General features: G+C 43.4%; 1 protein-coding gene across 4 annotated transcripts in view; it reads right to left on the minus strand.

Annotated features, from left to right (window-relative positions):
* The window catches only part of RIPOR2 (RHO family interacting cell polarization regulator 2), a 227,107-nt gene that overhangs the window by 119,152 nt on the left and 89,231 nt on the right, over positions 1-18,724 (minus strand). For 3 of the 4 annotated variants that reach the window (XM_064363047.1, XM_021667646.2, XM_064363053.1), the window contains exon 1: positions 3,056-3,244. The exons of the other annotated variant lie outside the window; for it this stretch is intronic. In XM_064363047.1, the coding sequence (XP_064219117.1) occupies positions 3,056-3,239 (184 nt within the window). In that variant the 5' untranslated portion in view covers positions 3,240-3,244. Of the gene's footprint in view, positions 1-3,055; positions 3,245-18,724 lie in introns of those variants that run through there. 4 annotated transcript variants of the gene reach the window in all.

An 18,724-nucleotide genomic window follows, 5' to 3' on the forward strand; every position in this document is an offset into this window, starting at 1 on the left:
CAAAGAGCATAAATGACTCGCTCAAGACCCTTCAGCTGTACCACAGCAGGGGCAGGGCTACCACTCAGGCTCCTAACAACTTGTTCAGTGCTCTATGCACCATATGAAACCTCTGAAAAGTTATTTCTAAGCTGAAGTTCCATAAATAAGTCCTATTTTGAATCTGAGGTTAACCAGATACGTGGAAAATGGTCGCTATTCAATAAACCCATTTTGTAACTACACAGCAGGGACTAATATGTATTGTGCACTGACCACGGTTCTAAATGCTTTCCCTATCATAGCACGTAATCCACACACAGCCATATGAGGTTTGGACTCCATTTTATAAGTGAGTAAACTGAGGCACAGAGCGATTAGGTAACCTACTTAAGGTCACAGGTGAATTGGTTGGCAAAGCCGAGACAGTGCAATTGCAGAGCTGAAGCTCTTGACTGTTTCCCTACACGGAGCTGCTTAAAATGAGGCACCAGCTGGACTTGCTTTCACATAAATTGCCAAACATGAGCCACGGCTCTGAAAACTGAATAAAAATACACTGGATGTTGGCCTTGCGAGGATTTTCCCTTTAATCTTTAGGGATTAAGTTAAATGAGATGATCAGTTTGGAAAGGATAAAGCATACTACATTGAAGTGCAATGCAAATATTATGAATCTACAGTGAAGACAGTCTGTACAACCGATAGGCGTTACTGTCCCACTTCACCATCGAGTAGACCAAAGTCAGCTTGCGTGGGGGCCACCAGGCACCACCAGAATCTGAGTCTGAATCTCGTTTGACTCTCAGCTTATCTCTACAGCATGGTTACTGAGGTTGCAGTCATCACCTCGGTAGTGATGAATGCTCAGGAGAGAGAACTCACGGGTTCATCCAGCCCTGCTTGCTCTTAACTCTTCCCTTCAAGGTGCGGCCACACGTAATCCGGAGTGCAGTGCATCAGCCTATAGAGGGCGCTCTGAAGCATCATAGCCAGATGTAAAAGAGCAAAATTCCTGTCGGCAAAGAACTGTGGGGTGAGTGTTTTGAAATGCCATTCCTGGAGGGAGGGGTGGGTGAGTGATTCCCAAATTTTCTGTTCTAAGCATATCTTCATAGTTGTGAGCATTTTTCAAACCCTAAAAAAGTATAAATTTCCTCTTTAAGATGTTTCCTGCCTGGCACAGTGACTCACGCCTGTAATCCCAGTGCTTTGGGAGGCCAAGGTGGGTGGATCACAATGTCAGGAGTCCGAGACTAGCCTGGTCAATATGGTGAAACCCCGTCTCCACTAAAAATACAAAAATTAGCTCGACGTGGTGGCAGGCGTCTTTAGTCCCAGCTACTTGGGAGGCTGAGGCAGGAGAATCACTTGAACCTGGGAGGCAGAGGTTGCAGTGAGCCAAGATGGCACCACTGCACTCCAGGCTGGGCAACTGAGCAAGATTCCGTCTCAAAAAAAAAAAAAAAAAAAAAGATTTCCTTTTTAAGGAAACATCTTTAAGAAGTGAAAGCTGAAGAATGGGGCCTAAGATCAAACTTCAAGGTATTGGTGGCTCTAAATGCCTGCCACCAAAGTAAGGCCACAGATTGATAATTTGGTAAACAGCAGCAAAGCTCAAGTCGATATTCTTCTATTCTTCAAACTGATTAAGTTGTGATAAAAACCAAACCCAACTTACGGTTTTAAATATTTCTGTAGCTAGAGCAACATAGCAGAAAGACAACATCAAAATATTAACGATTACATTCCACATGACTAGATTACAAGGAATTCTTTGTGACACTCTGATTTGTCTTCAGCAAACTTGTATTACTTGGGTAGTTACACATACACAAAAACATTACTACTACTCCTTTTAAAAAATTACTGAATCGAGATTTTTAAAAAATCACCAGACTTAGTTTCTTGAGGAAAGTAACCAAATTCATGAGATCCTTGAGTCCAGATTTCCTTTTCTTAGGCAGCTCCCAATTCTAGAAAAGCTTTTGCCTACAGCCCAATCTCACAGCCAGCATTTGAACAAATCATCTGTTGATGACTAGATCAGCCCTGCAAAATCACAACCTTTACAGTGAAATTCCCGTGCATAGGTCAAGTCATGGAAGAGCAGCAAGATGAGAACAGAAAGCTCAGCAGTGCCAATGGAGGTTGGAAGCTTCCAGGGCTCCAGCATCCCTACTTGAAAGTAAAGGAAATGGGAAAAGGGAATGGAAGGTTGGAGTGCCAAGAATGTGTGAGGAAGAGTAAGAGAGAAGGACCCAGGCCAGCGTGGTAGCTCATGCCTGTATCCCAGCACTTTGGGGGCCAAGGAGGGTGGATCACCTGAAGTCAGGAGTTCAAGACCAGCCTGGCCAACATGGCAAAAACCCATTTCTACTAAAAATACAGAAATTAGCTGGGCATGGTGGCCAGTGCTTGTAGTTCTGGCTACTCGGGAGGCTGAGGCAAGAGAGTCACTAAACCTGGGAGGTGGAGGTTGCAGTGAGCCGAGATGGCGCCAGTGCACTCTAGGCTTGGTGTGACTGAGAAAGACTCTGTCTCAAAAAAAAAAAAAAAAAAAGAAAAGGAAAAAAATGGGAGAAGGACCTAGACAGAGAGAGAGAGAGAGAAAGAGAGAGAGAGAGAGATTCAGACAGATAGAGAGAAGTGCAAATCAAAGCAACGTGATACCATTGGAAAACCACTCTTGGTCTACTGTCCAGCTTCTACCCTGGCAGCCCTGCTGTGCTTAAAGCACTGTGTCAGGCTTCCCTTAAGGTGTTAAAGATATAGCACAGAAGAGAGACAAGGCAAAACATTTAGTACTGTTTTCCAGCCTAAGCTAAACCTTTATTTTAGTCATGACTTTAAAAAATGTATTCGTGGGAATGACTCAACTCCCTTGTCCCACCTCTGGCCTTGTGTATTCCTCCAGTGCCTAAGCTGATATTTGCAGCCACTAGCTCACTCAGGATGCTTCATTTTTATCGTTTCGAAATACTCAAGTCCTTGCCCAAGCTGGGCAAAAGTGTCCAGTGGTGTCAAAAGAAAGCAAAGCAGACCAGAAAGGCTCCTGCCAGAAAGATGCGTTTACCTTCACCAAAAACATCATCCTCTTCATGGACCAGGAGCTCCTCAGCGTCAAGAAACTGCATCTTGGGGAGGACGGGAGCGAGAGGCAGCAGGCGGCAGCCCGGCAGTCCCAGCAGCCACACTGCCACCGGAGGCGGCTTCCTTTCCTCGGGTTGCCTAAGCCCTCTGGAGGGCAGCTTCCGCATCTGCCCTGAAGAAAGCAGTTTCATTCATATGAATAGGCTTCTTGAGCCTTTTGAAGAGTGAATCCCAGGTGGGGTAATTCTCACCACTGAGGAGAAAGGATTTTTTGAAGGGGGCTGCAGATCCGTTTGGATCTGAATACAGATATCACTCAAAGTCTGAGTGCAGTGAATTCTGTTTCAACGCAACCACTTTCATATTTCCTTAAAGAGGAAGGTGGACGCTTAACTTTCTTACTTATGAATTTAAACACAATGGGTCGTGTTGAGAGAGGGAGTGCACATTTCTCACAGCTTGGTTTTGCTTCAATGACAATTTATCTGAAAGTAAAGCAAGCCACGGTGGTAAAGCCAAGCAGGCACTGAGAGGACAGAGTTTTTATTTTGCTCAGTAATAGATGCGTTTTTCTTTTTCTTTTTTTTCAAACCTCTTGCATTTAAAGATTGGAAACTTTACAGCATTTAAACCAAATTGAACCATATCTAGGCTTTCTGTGGCTCGGTTAAATCTATAGTCAATGAATAGATTACTGGTTTTCGTCAAGCAACTTACATTTCACAATCTTTACTCAGTTTCATACTTCAGACCGTACCACTAAAGAAGCAAGAAGAAAATTCACTCAAAAAGCAGCTCCTCCCAGCGGGCTGAGTAACCCCTGGGATTCTACGTGAGCGCCACTGGTTGGCATCACTGTGTAGAGCTACCTAACGTGTGTCAAACTCTGTGTGGCTATACAGACAAGCACACATCTCTCTGAGTTATACTGAGACTTCATTTTGGGGTTTCCCAGACCTCTCCACTGTGCCGTAAGATATCTCAGGTGGCCAGAAGATCAGAAAATGTGTATGGAGATGGCAGCAAGAAGCTGTTGACCCAGGGTGTTTGTTTTGGGCACTTTATTTACTGCATGGTTTTGAAGATACTCCCAGTGTTACCCTAGAGACACTGTCTCCTCCTCCTGCAACTGCAACCTTAAAATTGCACCAGTTTCTCCCAGAAGAGCATATGGACAACACGATTAGAGAAATCCAGCAGTGAGAAGGGATCACCCAGAGGAATTCAGGAATCAGACACTAAGGGTTAGCTGAGCGGCAACAGTCTGTTCATCCTGCACTGGTGGCTGATGCAGTTCCCAAAGACAGTGTACAGCTGGGTCCTGCTGGGGTCACCAATCGTTGTCAGTCAGGGCTGCAGCCATCCTTAAAGGACAGCTTGGAAATGTCTGGGGTGTTCTGGGTGGCACAATGACTGGGGTTATTACTGGTATTCAATGTCTCAGCACTCAAGGCCCAGTGATGACAATCTTACTGTGATGCATGGAATGGTGGTTCAACAAGAAGAACTGCCCAGCTACAAATACCAGTAATGTCCACCTCGAGACATGCTGAGAGGCAGAGAGCTGGAGTTATCCTTTTCTCTAGTTCTCCTTTGCATCTCCCCTTCCTGACCCTTCTACCACCCGCTACCCTGATCCCCACTTGAATGATGTTTCTGGCCAAGGGTTGCACTTCGTTACATAAATTAAAGCAATTAAAATGGGCCTAGGTGTAGGGAATGTGGACGTGGACTAGAGCTCCCTTTGGCGTGGTTGGAATGAGGATGGGCATCCATTCTGATAATCACTACATTTCTCAACTACCGTCCTGTGTCCTTTAATCTCCACAACTTCATCAGATGGGTGCTATCGTCCCATTTTACAGATGAAGCAATGGGGGCTCTGAGAGCTTGAAAAACATTCCTAAGATCAGGCAGCAGGTGAGTGGCCGATTTGACTAACTGCAGAGCTCACTGTTACCTCTTGTCTGGATGACTTTATGGGGGTGGCTGCACACAGTCCAGGTCACTGCAGCATCCCAGTGGCTCCTGGGGACCTGTACTACCCCTCTCACCTCCCACCTCAGAACTACCTGGTTACCGTGTGAACCTGGGGGCCCCAGCCATTCCACTTCAGAAAGCTGGCATAACCTCTCTAGGCCTATTTTATTATCTTAACTGGGTGGAATCGGGTCAACCCTACTGAATTCAGATGTTGAAGTCCTAAACGCCATTACCTCAGAATGTGACCTTATTTAGAAATACAGTCATTGAGGATACAGTTAGTCAAGATGAACTCATATCATATTGGAGGAAGATGGGTTCTTAGTCCAAGATGACTAGTTTCCTCATAAAAAGGAGAGATTTAGACAAAGACAGACACACAGGGAGGATGGTGTGTGAAGATGAAGGCAGAGATCCACAAGCCAAGGATCACCAGAGCTGGCCAGTAAACCCCCAGAAGCTGGGGGCGAGGCCTGCAAGAGAGTCTCCCTCACACCCCTCGGAAGCAGCATTCGTGCCAGTGCCTGGACCCTGGACTTCTATCCTCCACAGCTGTGATGCAGTGAGTTCCTGTCGCTTAAGCCACTTAGTTTGTGGTCCTTTGTTATAGTAGTCCTAGAAAACTAACACACTTTCTCATTTGGCTTGTTTTGAGGATGAAGTAGGATAATTTATGTAAAGGAACTGACACAGCACATGGTACACAGTAAATACCCAGTTATAATTGTCCACCTAAGTCTCTCACGGGGAAGCTTAGGACATTTCCTTAAGTGGAGCCTTAATGGGATTAGAGAATGAGAAGTCACCACGCTTTGTACAAAACCTCAATGACCGTTAAGTTTCCCTCAGTGTCCTCTTCTCCAGTTCGGATATCTCAAAAACACAGCTAACCATCTCAAAGAACAAATCACAAATGCCACTGAGAACTTCTTGAAAGCACAGACCATAGAAAACATGGTCCTTGCTCTCCAAAGTTTACAATTACCTTTGAGAGATATGACATACATACATAATGTGTTAACTAAAAAGAAAAACTGATAAATTACAGATGCATTGCATCAACATGAATAAATTTCAAAAACATCATATTGAATTTAAAAAGTCTCAGAAAATTATAAATAATATGATCATATTTATATGTATGTCCAAAATGAGCAAATAAAAAAGTGTAAATAATCGCTAACACTTACAGACTGCCAGCAACAGTTCTGAGTGCCTTGATCCACTTACTCTTATATCAACCCTAAGATATAGATAGACTTATTATCTCCATTTTAGTTTAAGGCCCAAGAGGTGAAGCATCCACCTGAGGTCATGCATTGGTAAGTGGTAGCGGGACTGAGATTTGATCCAGGACCCAGAGTCCGAACTCTTAAACACCAGGCTATGTCATCTCTTATCTTAAAGGATAAGAGAGTGCTGAACTTCTAGACCATTTTAACAAAGGGCAGTAAATTGTGAAGAAGTGAGTAGACAAAGGAAGCAGAGCAGCGGAGTGGGCTCCTAAGAGTGGTAAGTTGTGGGGAGGTAACTAGGAATGTGTGATAGCTAAGGATTATTATGCAGATTCGTCTCTCATACCAGGAAGAGGACCGTGACTCTTAGTCACCCTAGTTGGGGGAATGAAGTACCTTTACCGGTGGAAATTTATGGCACTTAAAGCAGAAAGGGGAAGGGCAGAAGAGTCTTTCTCAAAGTAGTTCAAAATAGTGCCTATGCTAAAGCAGCATATTTTGGAGGACACATTCTGATCCCCTTCAAATCCATGTTAGAAAAGAAAGACTGAAGCTCGGGAAACTCAGCGCTTAATTAAGGGAGACGTAGTTCACAGGGAGCAGTTTTCATTAGGAAATGAGGAAGAGTGGAGCAACAATGAAAGAATCCCGCTTTTCAGTGACTGAGGCAGACAGAAGAGAACAAAAGTGTACATGAAACAGCGTAAGCAATTCCTTTGATAAAATGCTGATTTGTGACAACCTGTGCTAAGTTTAACAACAGAATTTCATCAAGGCCATAAGCACAGGAATATAGCAAAGTTTTTATACTGTAAACAGTTGGTGCCCACTTTATGCCGTACTAGGTCTGTAAATTACAAAGACATGCAAGATCTGGTCCTTGCCTTGTGGAACTTTGCTCACTCTTGTGTTCATTCATCTGGAGAATAATGATGAATATCTACTATATTTCAGGTACAGTGGGAAACATTTAAGTAAATTTGTAAGTGACAAGGCACATGTTATGTTGAACATATGAAAATCAACACAGTATTATTATTTTGTGTTATGAGAATTGAGGCTATAATAAGGATTTATTTATTAATTTAAAATATTCCTGCATAGTTTGATGTTTTGAAAAAAAAACCACTGTCTGTGAAGCATGTAACGGAGGAAGCCATGCTAGTGGAAAGTTTCATCGTGTGACGTGGGCTTTCATTCCAGCAGAAGGGCGTCACAATCTGCTCTCTGTGCTTTGGAGAATTTCCCACTCCCTTCAGAAAGTGTGTTAAAATACTTAATTTTCTGATATACACACTTCTGAACAGGGAGAAAAATCTGAAGTAATTAGGAGCAAAATGTCTGAAACAGAAAGGAGAACAAAGTAGGAGAGAGGAATTGAAACAGTGAGGAGTGGTAGGAATCAGGAAGGAAAAAGGTGAAAAAAACCACAGATTCAGAAATAATCTTATCTTTGGTTAACTTTGCTAGTAAAGATGCACCTAAAAATTTGTCTAACTGTAAAATGCCACATCTAAAGAGCTGGGACTAAAGGAACATGATTTTTTTTTATTTTTGAGACAGAGTCTGGCTCTGTCACTAGGCTGGAGTGCAGTGGCTCGACTTCAGCTCACTGCAACCTCAGCCTCCCGGGTTCACGCAATTCTTCTGCCTCAGCCTCCCAAGTACAATAGCTGGGATTACAGGTGAGTATTGCCATGCCCCGATAATTGTTTTTGTATTTTTAGTAGACATGGGGTTTCACCATGTTGGCCAGGCCAGTCTTGAACTCCTGACCTCAAGTGATCTGCCCCCCTCAGCTTCCCAAAGTTCTGGGATTACAGGCGTGAACCACCGCGCCTGGCTGAAACATTATTTTTAATAGTGTTCCTGTTTTCATGTTGCAAAGAGGAGGTACCAGTCTAATGGGTACAATCTCATGAGGGTTGTCTCATGGGAACCCTCCCAGAGCCTTTGGAAGTCTTCCTGCCTGCTCCCCCATCTTCAGGGGCATCCTAGGCTGCAGGAGCCACACTTAGGGTCACTTACTGAAGGTGCTGGGGAAGCCTGACCAAAGCCCCGGACAGTTTCCTTCAATGAGATTAAAGACAACGAGGATAATTGCTCACTGAAGGAATCCACTCCTTCCACTTACAAAAAACGGGTAAGAACCCAGCAAAGGAGAGTTCCATGGCTAGACTCACATTGGGTATGGTTGGCAAGGTCGTAACCATGGGATAAGGGTGTGACTGCTGGGAGTGGTTAGCTTGCAACTAGAAACAGGAAAAAAGCATATAAAGGCACTCTTTTTGGGATTTGACAGGGCTGAGCTACAATCTTGGCTTTGTTACCATCTAGCTCTTTGACTAAAGTTAATAATTTCACTTTGAATCTGTAAAATGCAGTAATAATCGATGACTGAGTTAAGGGATGGTTAAGCCCTTTCCGACTAAGTTGCCCCAAATTAAAATATAATCTATATTAATACATTGTGCTAGCAATGCAAACACAACTTCAAGACCCTGTCCCTAGTCCCTGGCCTTACCCTCTGTCTCAACCAGAATGTAATCATAAAGCCTCTCCAATAAAGAAATCCTGTAACTGCCACTGATAATAACATTTACCTCTTAGGGTTTGGTGACCTTAATTAAGGTGGGAATCCTTTCCCGTGGCCCTAACATTGACTTTAAAAGCATTTTCAGGGATCACTATACAGTGTGCCCCTCCTCCCCTTTTTTTAACCTCAAGACAAATTTCTTGGTATGGGAGCTACTGAAAGTGATAGAAGGGGTGGAGAAAAGATACACAGGAAAATAAACTTGTAAGAAGGTAGAAAGAAACAGTCTTCCATGTCTGTGAGAGATGTGGGGAGAGTTTAGGGAGAATTATAGTCCTCCCTCTCAGAATGTGACCCCAGACCCAAGAGCATCCCTGTCCACAAAAAGAGGGCCAGATGAGAAGGTATAACTTTCTCAGCTTTCAAAGAAAGGTACACATTTCATGCATCCTAAGTGTATTTATTGTTTGTAACAATAAATACATTTGTACTGTCTTTTATGTTTACTTAGACAGTTAAACATAAGTAAACATAAAATAATTATACATCTGTGTTGACAGCATATAATACATAAAGGTGTAATTCGTCTGACAATAACAGGACAAAGAGAAGAGAATGAGTGAAGTAAAAGAGGATAAAAGTTTTTATATTCTCTTGAAATTAAGGTAATATTAATCAAAACTGGATTGCTATAAATTAAGATGTTAATTGTAATCCCCAAGGCAATCATTAGAAAATAAATAAAAAGTATAGTAAGAGAACCAACAGAAAAATTAAAATTATACTTAGAAAATGTCAATTTAACACAAATAATTCAGTGATATCTCTGTAAAAAATTTCTTTTATTCTCATTTTTTTTAAGTGAACTTGGCTTCTTAGTGCTTGCACCTATATAAATAAAATATAAGAATATAAAACAAATTCCTGTCTCACTGTAGCAAAGTAATATTCATCCATAGATGAATGAACTCATTGAAAGAAACTCAGCCTCCTTCATCTCATTAAGAGATACATTTCTAATAAAATTTTGATTTCACGCTGGAAGATAATTATTTATTTATTTTCAATTAATTTTTTTTTTTTTTGAGGTGGAGTCCTGCTCTGTTGCCCAGGCTGAAGTGCAGTGGCATGATCTCAGCTCAATGCAACCTGAACCTCCTGGGTTTAAGCAATTCTCTTACCTCAGACTCCCAAGTAGCTGGGATTACAGATGTCCACCACCACGCCTGGCTAATTTTTATATTTTTAGTCGTGACGAGGTTTTGCCACGTTGGCCAGGCTGGTCTCAAACTCTAGACCTCAGGTGATCTACTCACCTCAGCCTCCCAAAGTGCTGGGATTACAGGTGTGAGCCACCGTGCCCAGCCCGATAACTATTTATTAAAATGTGTAATATAATTATGTTGTTTTGATCATTTGGTATATTAATAATTATAATGATAACTCTGGAGAAAATTTTTAATACTTAAAACCACTTAGTCACAGAAAAATAAAAAATATATACATATTATTTTCCTAGAGAAATATGACAAAATACTCAGAAAAGGCTTCCAAGTTTAATTAATAACATTATGAGAAGGCATATTGTCCCAAACCGGTGCCAAAGTAGAATTTTTTTTTGAGGTGGAGTCTCGCTCTGTGGCCCAAGCTAGAGGGCAGTGACGCGATCATGGCTTATTGCGAACTCCGCCTCCCAGGTTCAAGCAATTCTTTTGCCTCAGCATCCTGAATAGCTAGGATTACAGACATGTGCCACCACACCTGGCTAATTTTTGTATTTTTGAAACAGGGTTTTCCCATGTTGGCCAGGCTGGTTTCTAACTCCCAACTACAGATGATTTGCCCACCTCGGTCTCCCCAAGTACTGGAATTACAGGCATGCGCCACCGTGCCCGGCCTGAAGTAGAATGTTTTAGTATGGTGGTACATCAGTGCCTTCTGGGATATATCTAGCATTCCTAATAAAATGTATCTACCATTCCTAAAAAATTCCTATCAATCGTCTGATTTTAATGAGATTAGAGCCCTTCTGGAATGGTGATTTATTTTACCTACCTAATTTTTGGTCTTATGCTGAGTCTAATGGTCTTGAACTAAAAAAATTTTTTTTAAGTCTAGTAACTTAATGAGTTTTTAAATTAAGTGTTTATATAGATGCATAATATTTATGATAGCTCTCTTAGGAGTCTTTCTCTTGTGACAAGTTTGAAATAAAACTTTGTGAATTTATCTGAGAAGTTGCCTTAACAATTAGTATGAAATTCTGAGGGAGAAATGGAATGGAAATATGGATTCAACAAGAAAAAGGAATAATGTAAGTTTCCAGATCTCAACAAGAAGGCTTATGTATTTCGTATATGGACAACGGTGATATCTCTGCATATTACTCCATAAATTACGTCCTTTGTAACCTTTAAAACATGATAAGTGGTTCCCAATGCTTGAGGGTATGTAGTTTTTCAGAATCTACTTTGGGCTTTAAAAATGAGACAGTTGGCTGGACTCGGTGGCTCACACCGGTAATCCCAGCACTGTGGGAGGCTGAGGCAGGTGGATTGCCTGAGATCAGGAGTTTGAGACTAGCCTGGCTAGCATGGCGAAACCCTGTCTCTAATAAAAATACGAAAATTAGCAGGGCATGGTAGCAGGTACCTGTAATCCCAGCGACTCGAAAGGCTGAGTCAGGAGAATCACTTGAACTTGGGAGGCAGAGGTTGCAGTGAGCCGAGATTACACCATTGCATTCCAGCCTGAGGGACAGAGCGAGACTCTGTATGTATACGTACGTACGTGTGTGTGTGTGTGTGTGTGTGTGTGTGTGTGTGTGTGTGTGATATATATATATATATATATCAGACAATTGGCCATGGTGGCTCATGCTTGTAATCCCAGCACTTTGGGAGGCTGAGGCAGGTGGATTGCCTGAGATCGGGCGTTCAGAACTAGCTTGGCCAGCATGTTGAAACCCCGTCTCTACTAAAAATACAAAAATTAGCTGGGCATGGTGGCAGGAGCCTGTAATCTCAGCTACTTGGGAGGCTGAGGCAGGAGAATCGCTCGAACCCAGGAGGCGGAGTTTGCAGTGAGCCAAGATCGTGCCATTGCACTCCAGCCTGGGCAACAGAGAAAGAGTCCATCTCAAAAAAGTAAAAAGACATGGTTAAAGACCGCTGGTGCAGATCTCACATTGAGCAGAGTAGGAGCACAGCAGGACCTGTAGGGCAGGGACTGGGGTCAGGGGATTCCTGGGGGAGCCAAAGAAATAGGGGCCCAAGGGCTCTGGGTCCTGCAGGAGGCAGGCCTCCTAGTGCTATCCCTTCGCATATGCTAGCTTTGTGGGCTGGCCCCAGTCTCTCCTGACCTGTTTCTTTTTGGCCTCCAAATTTCTTGTCCTCAAAGAATAAAACAAGGATTTAGAATTCAGGACTCGTTAAGTTGATTTTGGCCAGGTGTTTTTGAAAACTCTTCCTGGTGCGGCTTCTCTTCAGTATTTGTGTCTTAGTGACCTCTGACTATACAGAAGGCAGAAAAACAATGTCGAGAGAGAGATCTTTTGAAGACTGTGTGACAGACAGAAGGAAGAAGAAAGAAAAGAGGAGGAAGAAAGAGAAGCATGAAGGAGGAGCAGAATATTCTTCTTTTGGAAGGAAAATATTTCCAGATTGTGTCTGTTTTTTTAAAGATTCTGTGGGCGGATATCCAGGGACACTCCTCAATTTAAACGTTCAGCTTTCCCTTCTGCAAATTCGGCTCTGGGAGCTATCAGTGCTGCAGGACAGGCGTAGGCCCAGATAAGGCTGAAACACACCTAAACTCTCCCGCCTGGGTTTTGGAGATGAGCTCACCTCTGTTCTGTCAGGCATCCCAGAAGAACTACATGCATTTGGGTCCATTTGGTTGGAGGAAATGAAGGATTATAGAGGAAGAAATCACCATTCCTCTTGTGTGTACAGGCAGGCTCAACCCTGAATGCAGCTTCCTACTTGAATGTCTGAAGTGTGTTAATAAATCACGGAAAGAATGGAATAGAGAAAACAAAACCCCAGAGTAAAAGAAAACGCAACATGTACTGTGGACTGAATTCTGGAACAGTCCTGCTCAGGAGGGAGTAAAGTCCCACGTTTTCCTGACATGGGACCAGTGGAGAAAGAAGACGGTCCAATTCTTCTCTGATTCCTTACAGTTTGATCAGCAGCCTTGATCTTCTTCAAAAAGGGAAGCTGCCTTTTCTTCTCTTCCAACTAATGGGGGGTGAGGAGAAGGGAAAAGTAGGGGTAAGGGGAGGAAAAAGAAAGGAGGAGGGGAGAGGGAAGGAAAGGAGAAGCGAAGGGAAGGAAAGAAAGAAAAAAGAAGGAGAATTAAGGCATTGCCCCAATTATTAATTTACGGGTTATATCCTGTATAGCTTAATGGCTCATCCAGTTCAATTAGGGCTTCAAGATGCTGCATCCCCTATTATAGAAGAACTACTCACTTTCCATGGCCATGCTCTTATAGTTATTTTCCTAATTAGTTCCCTGGTCCTACACATTATTTCCCTAATTCTCACAACAAAATTAACTCATACTGGCACCATAGATGCCCAAGAAATCAAGACTGTCTGAACTATTTTACCTGCCATTATCTTACCTTTAATTGCCCTCCCATCCCTATGTATTCTGTACATAACAGATGAAGTTATTAACCCTTCTCTTACCATCGAAGCAATTGGCCACCAATGGTATTGAAGCTATGAATATACAGACTATGAAGAATTAGGCTTCAGTTCTTATGTAGTCCCAACAGCAGACTTATAGCCAGGAGAACTTCGACTCCTCAAAGGTGATAACTGAACAACCCTCCCAACAGATATCCCCATCCATGTATTAATCTCGTCTGAAGACATCCTGCACTCATGAGCTATCCTTTCATTGGGCCTCAAAACAGACGCGATCCCTGAGTACCTGCCTACGGTGAGAACCTCTGAGCGTTAAGATGATGAGCCCAGATCCTCTCCTTCGCTGTTCTGTGTCTGTATCAGATGATTGCGCATGGGAGTTGTTAGTTATTAATCACTCTGCTATTTCAAACCTTTTTTGCCTTTTAAACGTCAGTTCAGGTTGACCACAGGGAAACTCTGTTATGACCAACGGGTCAAGCTTCTGAGTGCTGGCACTGGCCCCCTCTCCTCCCGTCTCCATCCCTCTCCCTCTTGTCCCTGTTCCCTGACTTCTCTTTAGCGGAGAGGTGTAAAGAACAACTCAGGGCTCATTTCGTCTCTGTACATCCTTGTTGCCCTCTCTTCCTTAAACAAGACCTTTTTTTTTCCCTTTTCTTAGAACCGTATTTGGTGTGACAACAGTTTGAAAAGCGCCACCCATCCTCTCTGAGACCACAAGCAGCACTGAAGGCAGTGAACCAAGACTTATAAACAAGGGTGTAGACCAGAGAACACGCTGGGGCCAGAGGAGGAGAAAGCAAGATCTAAGCACCGCAGTTTCAAGTGCGAGGGGAGCAGAAAGCAGCCAGCTCTAAAAAAAAAAAAAAAAAAAAAGAAGCACAACCCAGAACTCAAACCTCATGAAACTATCACAAGTTTCAAGCCTTTAAAAGGTGTTTTTACTGCAGATTTTAGAGACTTATCACCTCATCAACGGTTATGAACCCAAATCCTTGCAAACTGAACAATAGAGTCATTAGATTGGTCTCTCAGTCTCTGCATGTGAAGGGTCTCTGGGCTTTTCAGGACATCTTTAGGGTCAGGTTTTGTGAAATAGGTTGAGCCAGCTTTCTGGGGGGCTGTAAGCAACCCTGGAGAAAATGGGCAGGAGGAAATAAAGGTATGCCAGTGTGCTTTTCCCAGTGGGGACCTGGCAAAGGCCAAAAGCAGGAGAAGTATTAGATTCCCATCTTTTAATATCATGGAAACCCATGGTGACGATGGGGTGCAGGGCTGACTAACCATCCTGAGGTCAAGAGGCGGCCCCTCAGGGATCTGAAGCTGTTTAGCAAGAGCTCAGCAGGGCCCAGCTCCTTGTCCCTCAGGGAGAGCCCACCCCCTGGAGAAATGTTAGAATGCTGGGTGAATTATTTTCTTATGAAATTTCATCCAAAGTTTTAACATCCAAATAGAAGAGTTGTTAAGTACTGTGAGTGGGTGAGGTGGAGGAAGCAGAGAGGGGAAGGGGCAGCTCCTCTCTCAGTATATTCACTGCTCATCCTAGAGATGACCTAATGTCAAAAACTTTGCAAATGCCACCAGCTGCCTGTTGCATCCACGTGGTTCAGTTGTTGCTATTTACAGAGTAGCATAAATGCCCGGTGCTACTATGAACCAGGGTGCTGAGTACCAAACGTTCCTGGAAGAGCACCTAGTAGTGTTTCTTTGATTAGCTGGTAGTTAATGAAAACTTTATGCAAAAGTAACACGGTATTGCTGATTGTAGGTATTATCTGATGATGATAATCCTGTCGAGTTCTTGTTGAGCCAGATCACTTCGTGAGGGCAGAAGGTTGATAACACTTGTCTTAAATGCAAGATTCTTTCTCTTTTCTTCCGCCCTCCCTCCCTCCTATTCAGCAATCCTTTCTGCACCCTTGGAAACATTTGGGCTCTGCATTCGCTCTTGCACAATCCTGGGATCTCATGGTTTACTTTATGATGACAATATTAATGTCGATAAAGGCACTTTCCCTAAGACACTTGGGAGTATGTGTGGCTTATCCTTCTGTTTTTCTTACGAAGTAAAAGGGAGCTCAGTGTGTCTGTCCTCACTTTACTGACATGGGGATTAAGGACAAGGAATCTATGGCGAACGGGCAATAGGGCACGTGAAACCTGGCAGGGTCTTCGGAGAAAGGGAAAACACTTTCAAAGAGCCAGTGAGTCAAACCTGTGGGAACCCATGCCAGAAAGCTCTTACAGGGAAGGCTGAACTGTTCCATCTAAAGGAAAAGAACACATATTGATTTAAACAAGCCCTGAAGTGCAGCTATCTAACAGGCTAGGTAGATGCGGTTGGGAGCAAAGGGTTTGCTGCGTTCGTGCTGATTTCTTAAGTCTTTCATTTTCTTTGCTGACCTCTGCAGTTCCATAGAACACAGTCCAGGCATTAGACTTGCAGCCACAGGATCTAGGTCTTGTGTGTTAGCTTTGAAGGCAGCATGCCCTGCTAGACTGCAAGATCCTAGAAGACAAAGGTCAACCAAGACCTTCGCATGAGGCCTGATGGGAATCAGTGTTTCACAGACATTTTTTAAATGAATGACTTGATTGATTTCCAGTAGTTCTCTAGGCAAGAGCGATCAGAGACTTTAGAAGTTGGTATCAACATGGAAGTGGTAGAATGACACCTGAGAGAGTGGTGGGTCGTCACCAGGTCACAGCTGTCGGGGTGATTGGAACACTCCTTTGCCGTACAGTGACCTTTGTTTTACGTCCCACTATTAGGCAGAGGAACCGTCATCACACAGAGCCTGATTACGGTTTTCATGCTCAGGAGAACTTGTGCTGTCTTCCAAGAGCTGCAGCCCCCAGGTTTGGTAAGAGAGGGGCAAGCAGACATTTTCCCACATCAATTAATCAGCTCATGCATGAGTTTTGCAGTTCAGTCGCTGTCTTTACATGGTGTTGTCTGCCAACGAATGGAATAGGGCATCTTCAAATTTTATTGACAAAGATAAGACTTCCATAAAAAGACTTCAAGCACTTTGAAAGCAGCTTGAAAAGAATTCCAAAGCAATGTGCTTATAACAATAAAGGTTTCTCCATCGCTTGCTTTCCAGCTCCTTTGTCTCAGGCTTCTGCTACTCTAGGTGTTTTTTTTTTTTTTTTGGAGACAGAGTCTCACTCTGTTCCCAGGCTGGAGTGCAGTGGTGATAGCTCACTGCAACCTCCGCCCCTCGGGTTCAAGTGATCCTCCTGCCTCAGCCTCTGGGGTAGCTGGGATTACAGGCATGAGCCACCACGCCCAGCTGATTTTTGTATTTTTAGTAGAGATGGGGTTTCACCATGTTGGCCAGGATGGTCTTGATCTTTTGACCTCATGATCTGCCCACCTCAGCCTCCCAAAGTGCCGGGATTACAGGCATGAGCCACCGCGCCCAGCCTGTATTTCTTTTTCCTAGTTTCTCTCCTGTTTTCATTTGCTAAAAGAAAATTGTGTTAAGACACTTCATGGGAACATTAAAAACTGTTACAGGGTGTGGTTTATAAAGATTTGGTGAGGAAAAAAAATCCAGACCTCACTTCTGGCATTTGCTGGGTAGTACTTTTTCACTGGTCCCTAACTCACAGAATAATCAGCTTTGGCAGCAATATTTAGTTCCCCTTTCTTTCTACATGCTGGGATGAGGGCATATGAGAACGGAACTTGCGGTAAAGACTACCTTGCCACAAGGGGACCCCACCCTGCTTACCTTCCGCTGGATCGACAGCAGTTGTAAATATGTAGTGAATGGCAAATGTGGGCTTCCTGTATTCTGTAGTGGACATTGCCACACCACTGTCTCCAGCGGAATGAACCAGAATGTAAAACTTACACCTCTTTTGAAATGCACTGAAGCAACACAGGATGACCACATTTTTTCTGTACTATATTGCACTCTTTTGCACAATGTGTAAGAACACAAGATTAGAAACCCACAAAAGAAGGAAACAGAACAACGGAGGTTGTTGGCTGGGCAGGCTGCAAGGTAAAGGGCAGAGTAGTAAACGCCCCACCTGGTCGACATCCTCTGCCAGCTGCTGTTCCTGGCTCCTGACCTCTACTGCTCTCTCTCTATTATCCTTTCCCATCATCCATCCATCCAGCCAGCATTTACTGGGCATCCTGTCATGCTGGCTGCTGGGGATACAGACTGTGAGTAGTATGCTGGTAAAAACTAAGCAACTCGCTCTGAGACTGGAGCCGATTTGCAGTGCTGATTGATTTTCACAGTGCTGACACTCCCACCATGACTGATTTCAAACTACTAACATGACATCATTGAAGCAAGGTGGGAAGAGAGGCACAGTAGCACACCATTGCCCCAACCAGATACACTCGATGTAAATAAACTCCAGTGCACAGAAAATAACACAATGTAGTAATGAGGAGCCGGTGAGTTTTGAGTATTTATTAGCATTGTTTTAAATGTAATTTAGTTCATTGCACACTTACATATTTTAAATCATAACTGTTTTAACAAACAGCTTACAACATTTCTCAAACTAACAACTGGCTCTCATGAGCAGGTATGTGCTGACTCCAGCACACCACTAGACAGAAACAATGTATGCTGTCTGCTTTACAACGTCTTTTTTAAATCTAGAAAGACATACATATGTAAATAAGTAGTACATACAGTTGATGTGATAATACGGTAGGAGAAAGTGCTGGGTGTAGAATTAGTGGGAAGCACAGTGAGACCCTGCTATGCACTGAATGCATGTGTCGCCCCGAAATTCACATATGGAAGTCCTAATTCCCAGTGTGACTGTATTTGGAGAAAGGGAGTATTAATTAGGGTTAGGCTGGGTGCGGTAGATCAAACCTGTAATACCAGCACTTTGGGAGGCCAAATTGGGCGGATCATGAGGTCAAGATTGAGACCATCCTGGCCAACATGGTGAAACCTTGTCTCTACTAAAAATACAAAAATTAGCTGGGCATGGGGGCGCACACCTGTGGTCCCAGCTACTCAGGAGGCTGAGGCAGAAGAATCACTTGAACCTGGGAGGTGGAGGTTGCAGTGAGCCGAGATGGTGCCACTGCACTCCAACCTTTAATTAATTAATTAATTAATTAATTAAAGGTTAAATGAAGTCATAAGTGTGGGGCCCTGATCTGCTAAGATTAGTGGCCTTATAGAAGAGACGCTGGAGAGCCCCCTCTCTCTCCAGGCGTCTGCACCACAGAAAGACCGGGTGAGGACATAG

Source organism: Aotus nancymaae, unplaced genomic scaffold, assembly GCF_030222135.1.
Source record: "Aotus nancymaae isolate 86718 unplaced genomic scaffold, 86718_ANA_hifiasm-v0.15.2.pri h1tg000051l, whole genome shotgun sequence".
NCBI classification, from domain to species: Eukaryota; Metazoa; Chordata; class Mammalia; order Primates; family Aotidae; genus Aotus; species Aotus nancymaae.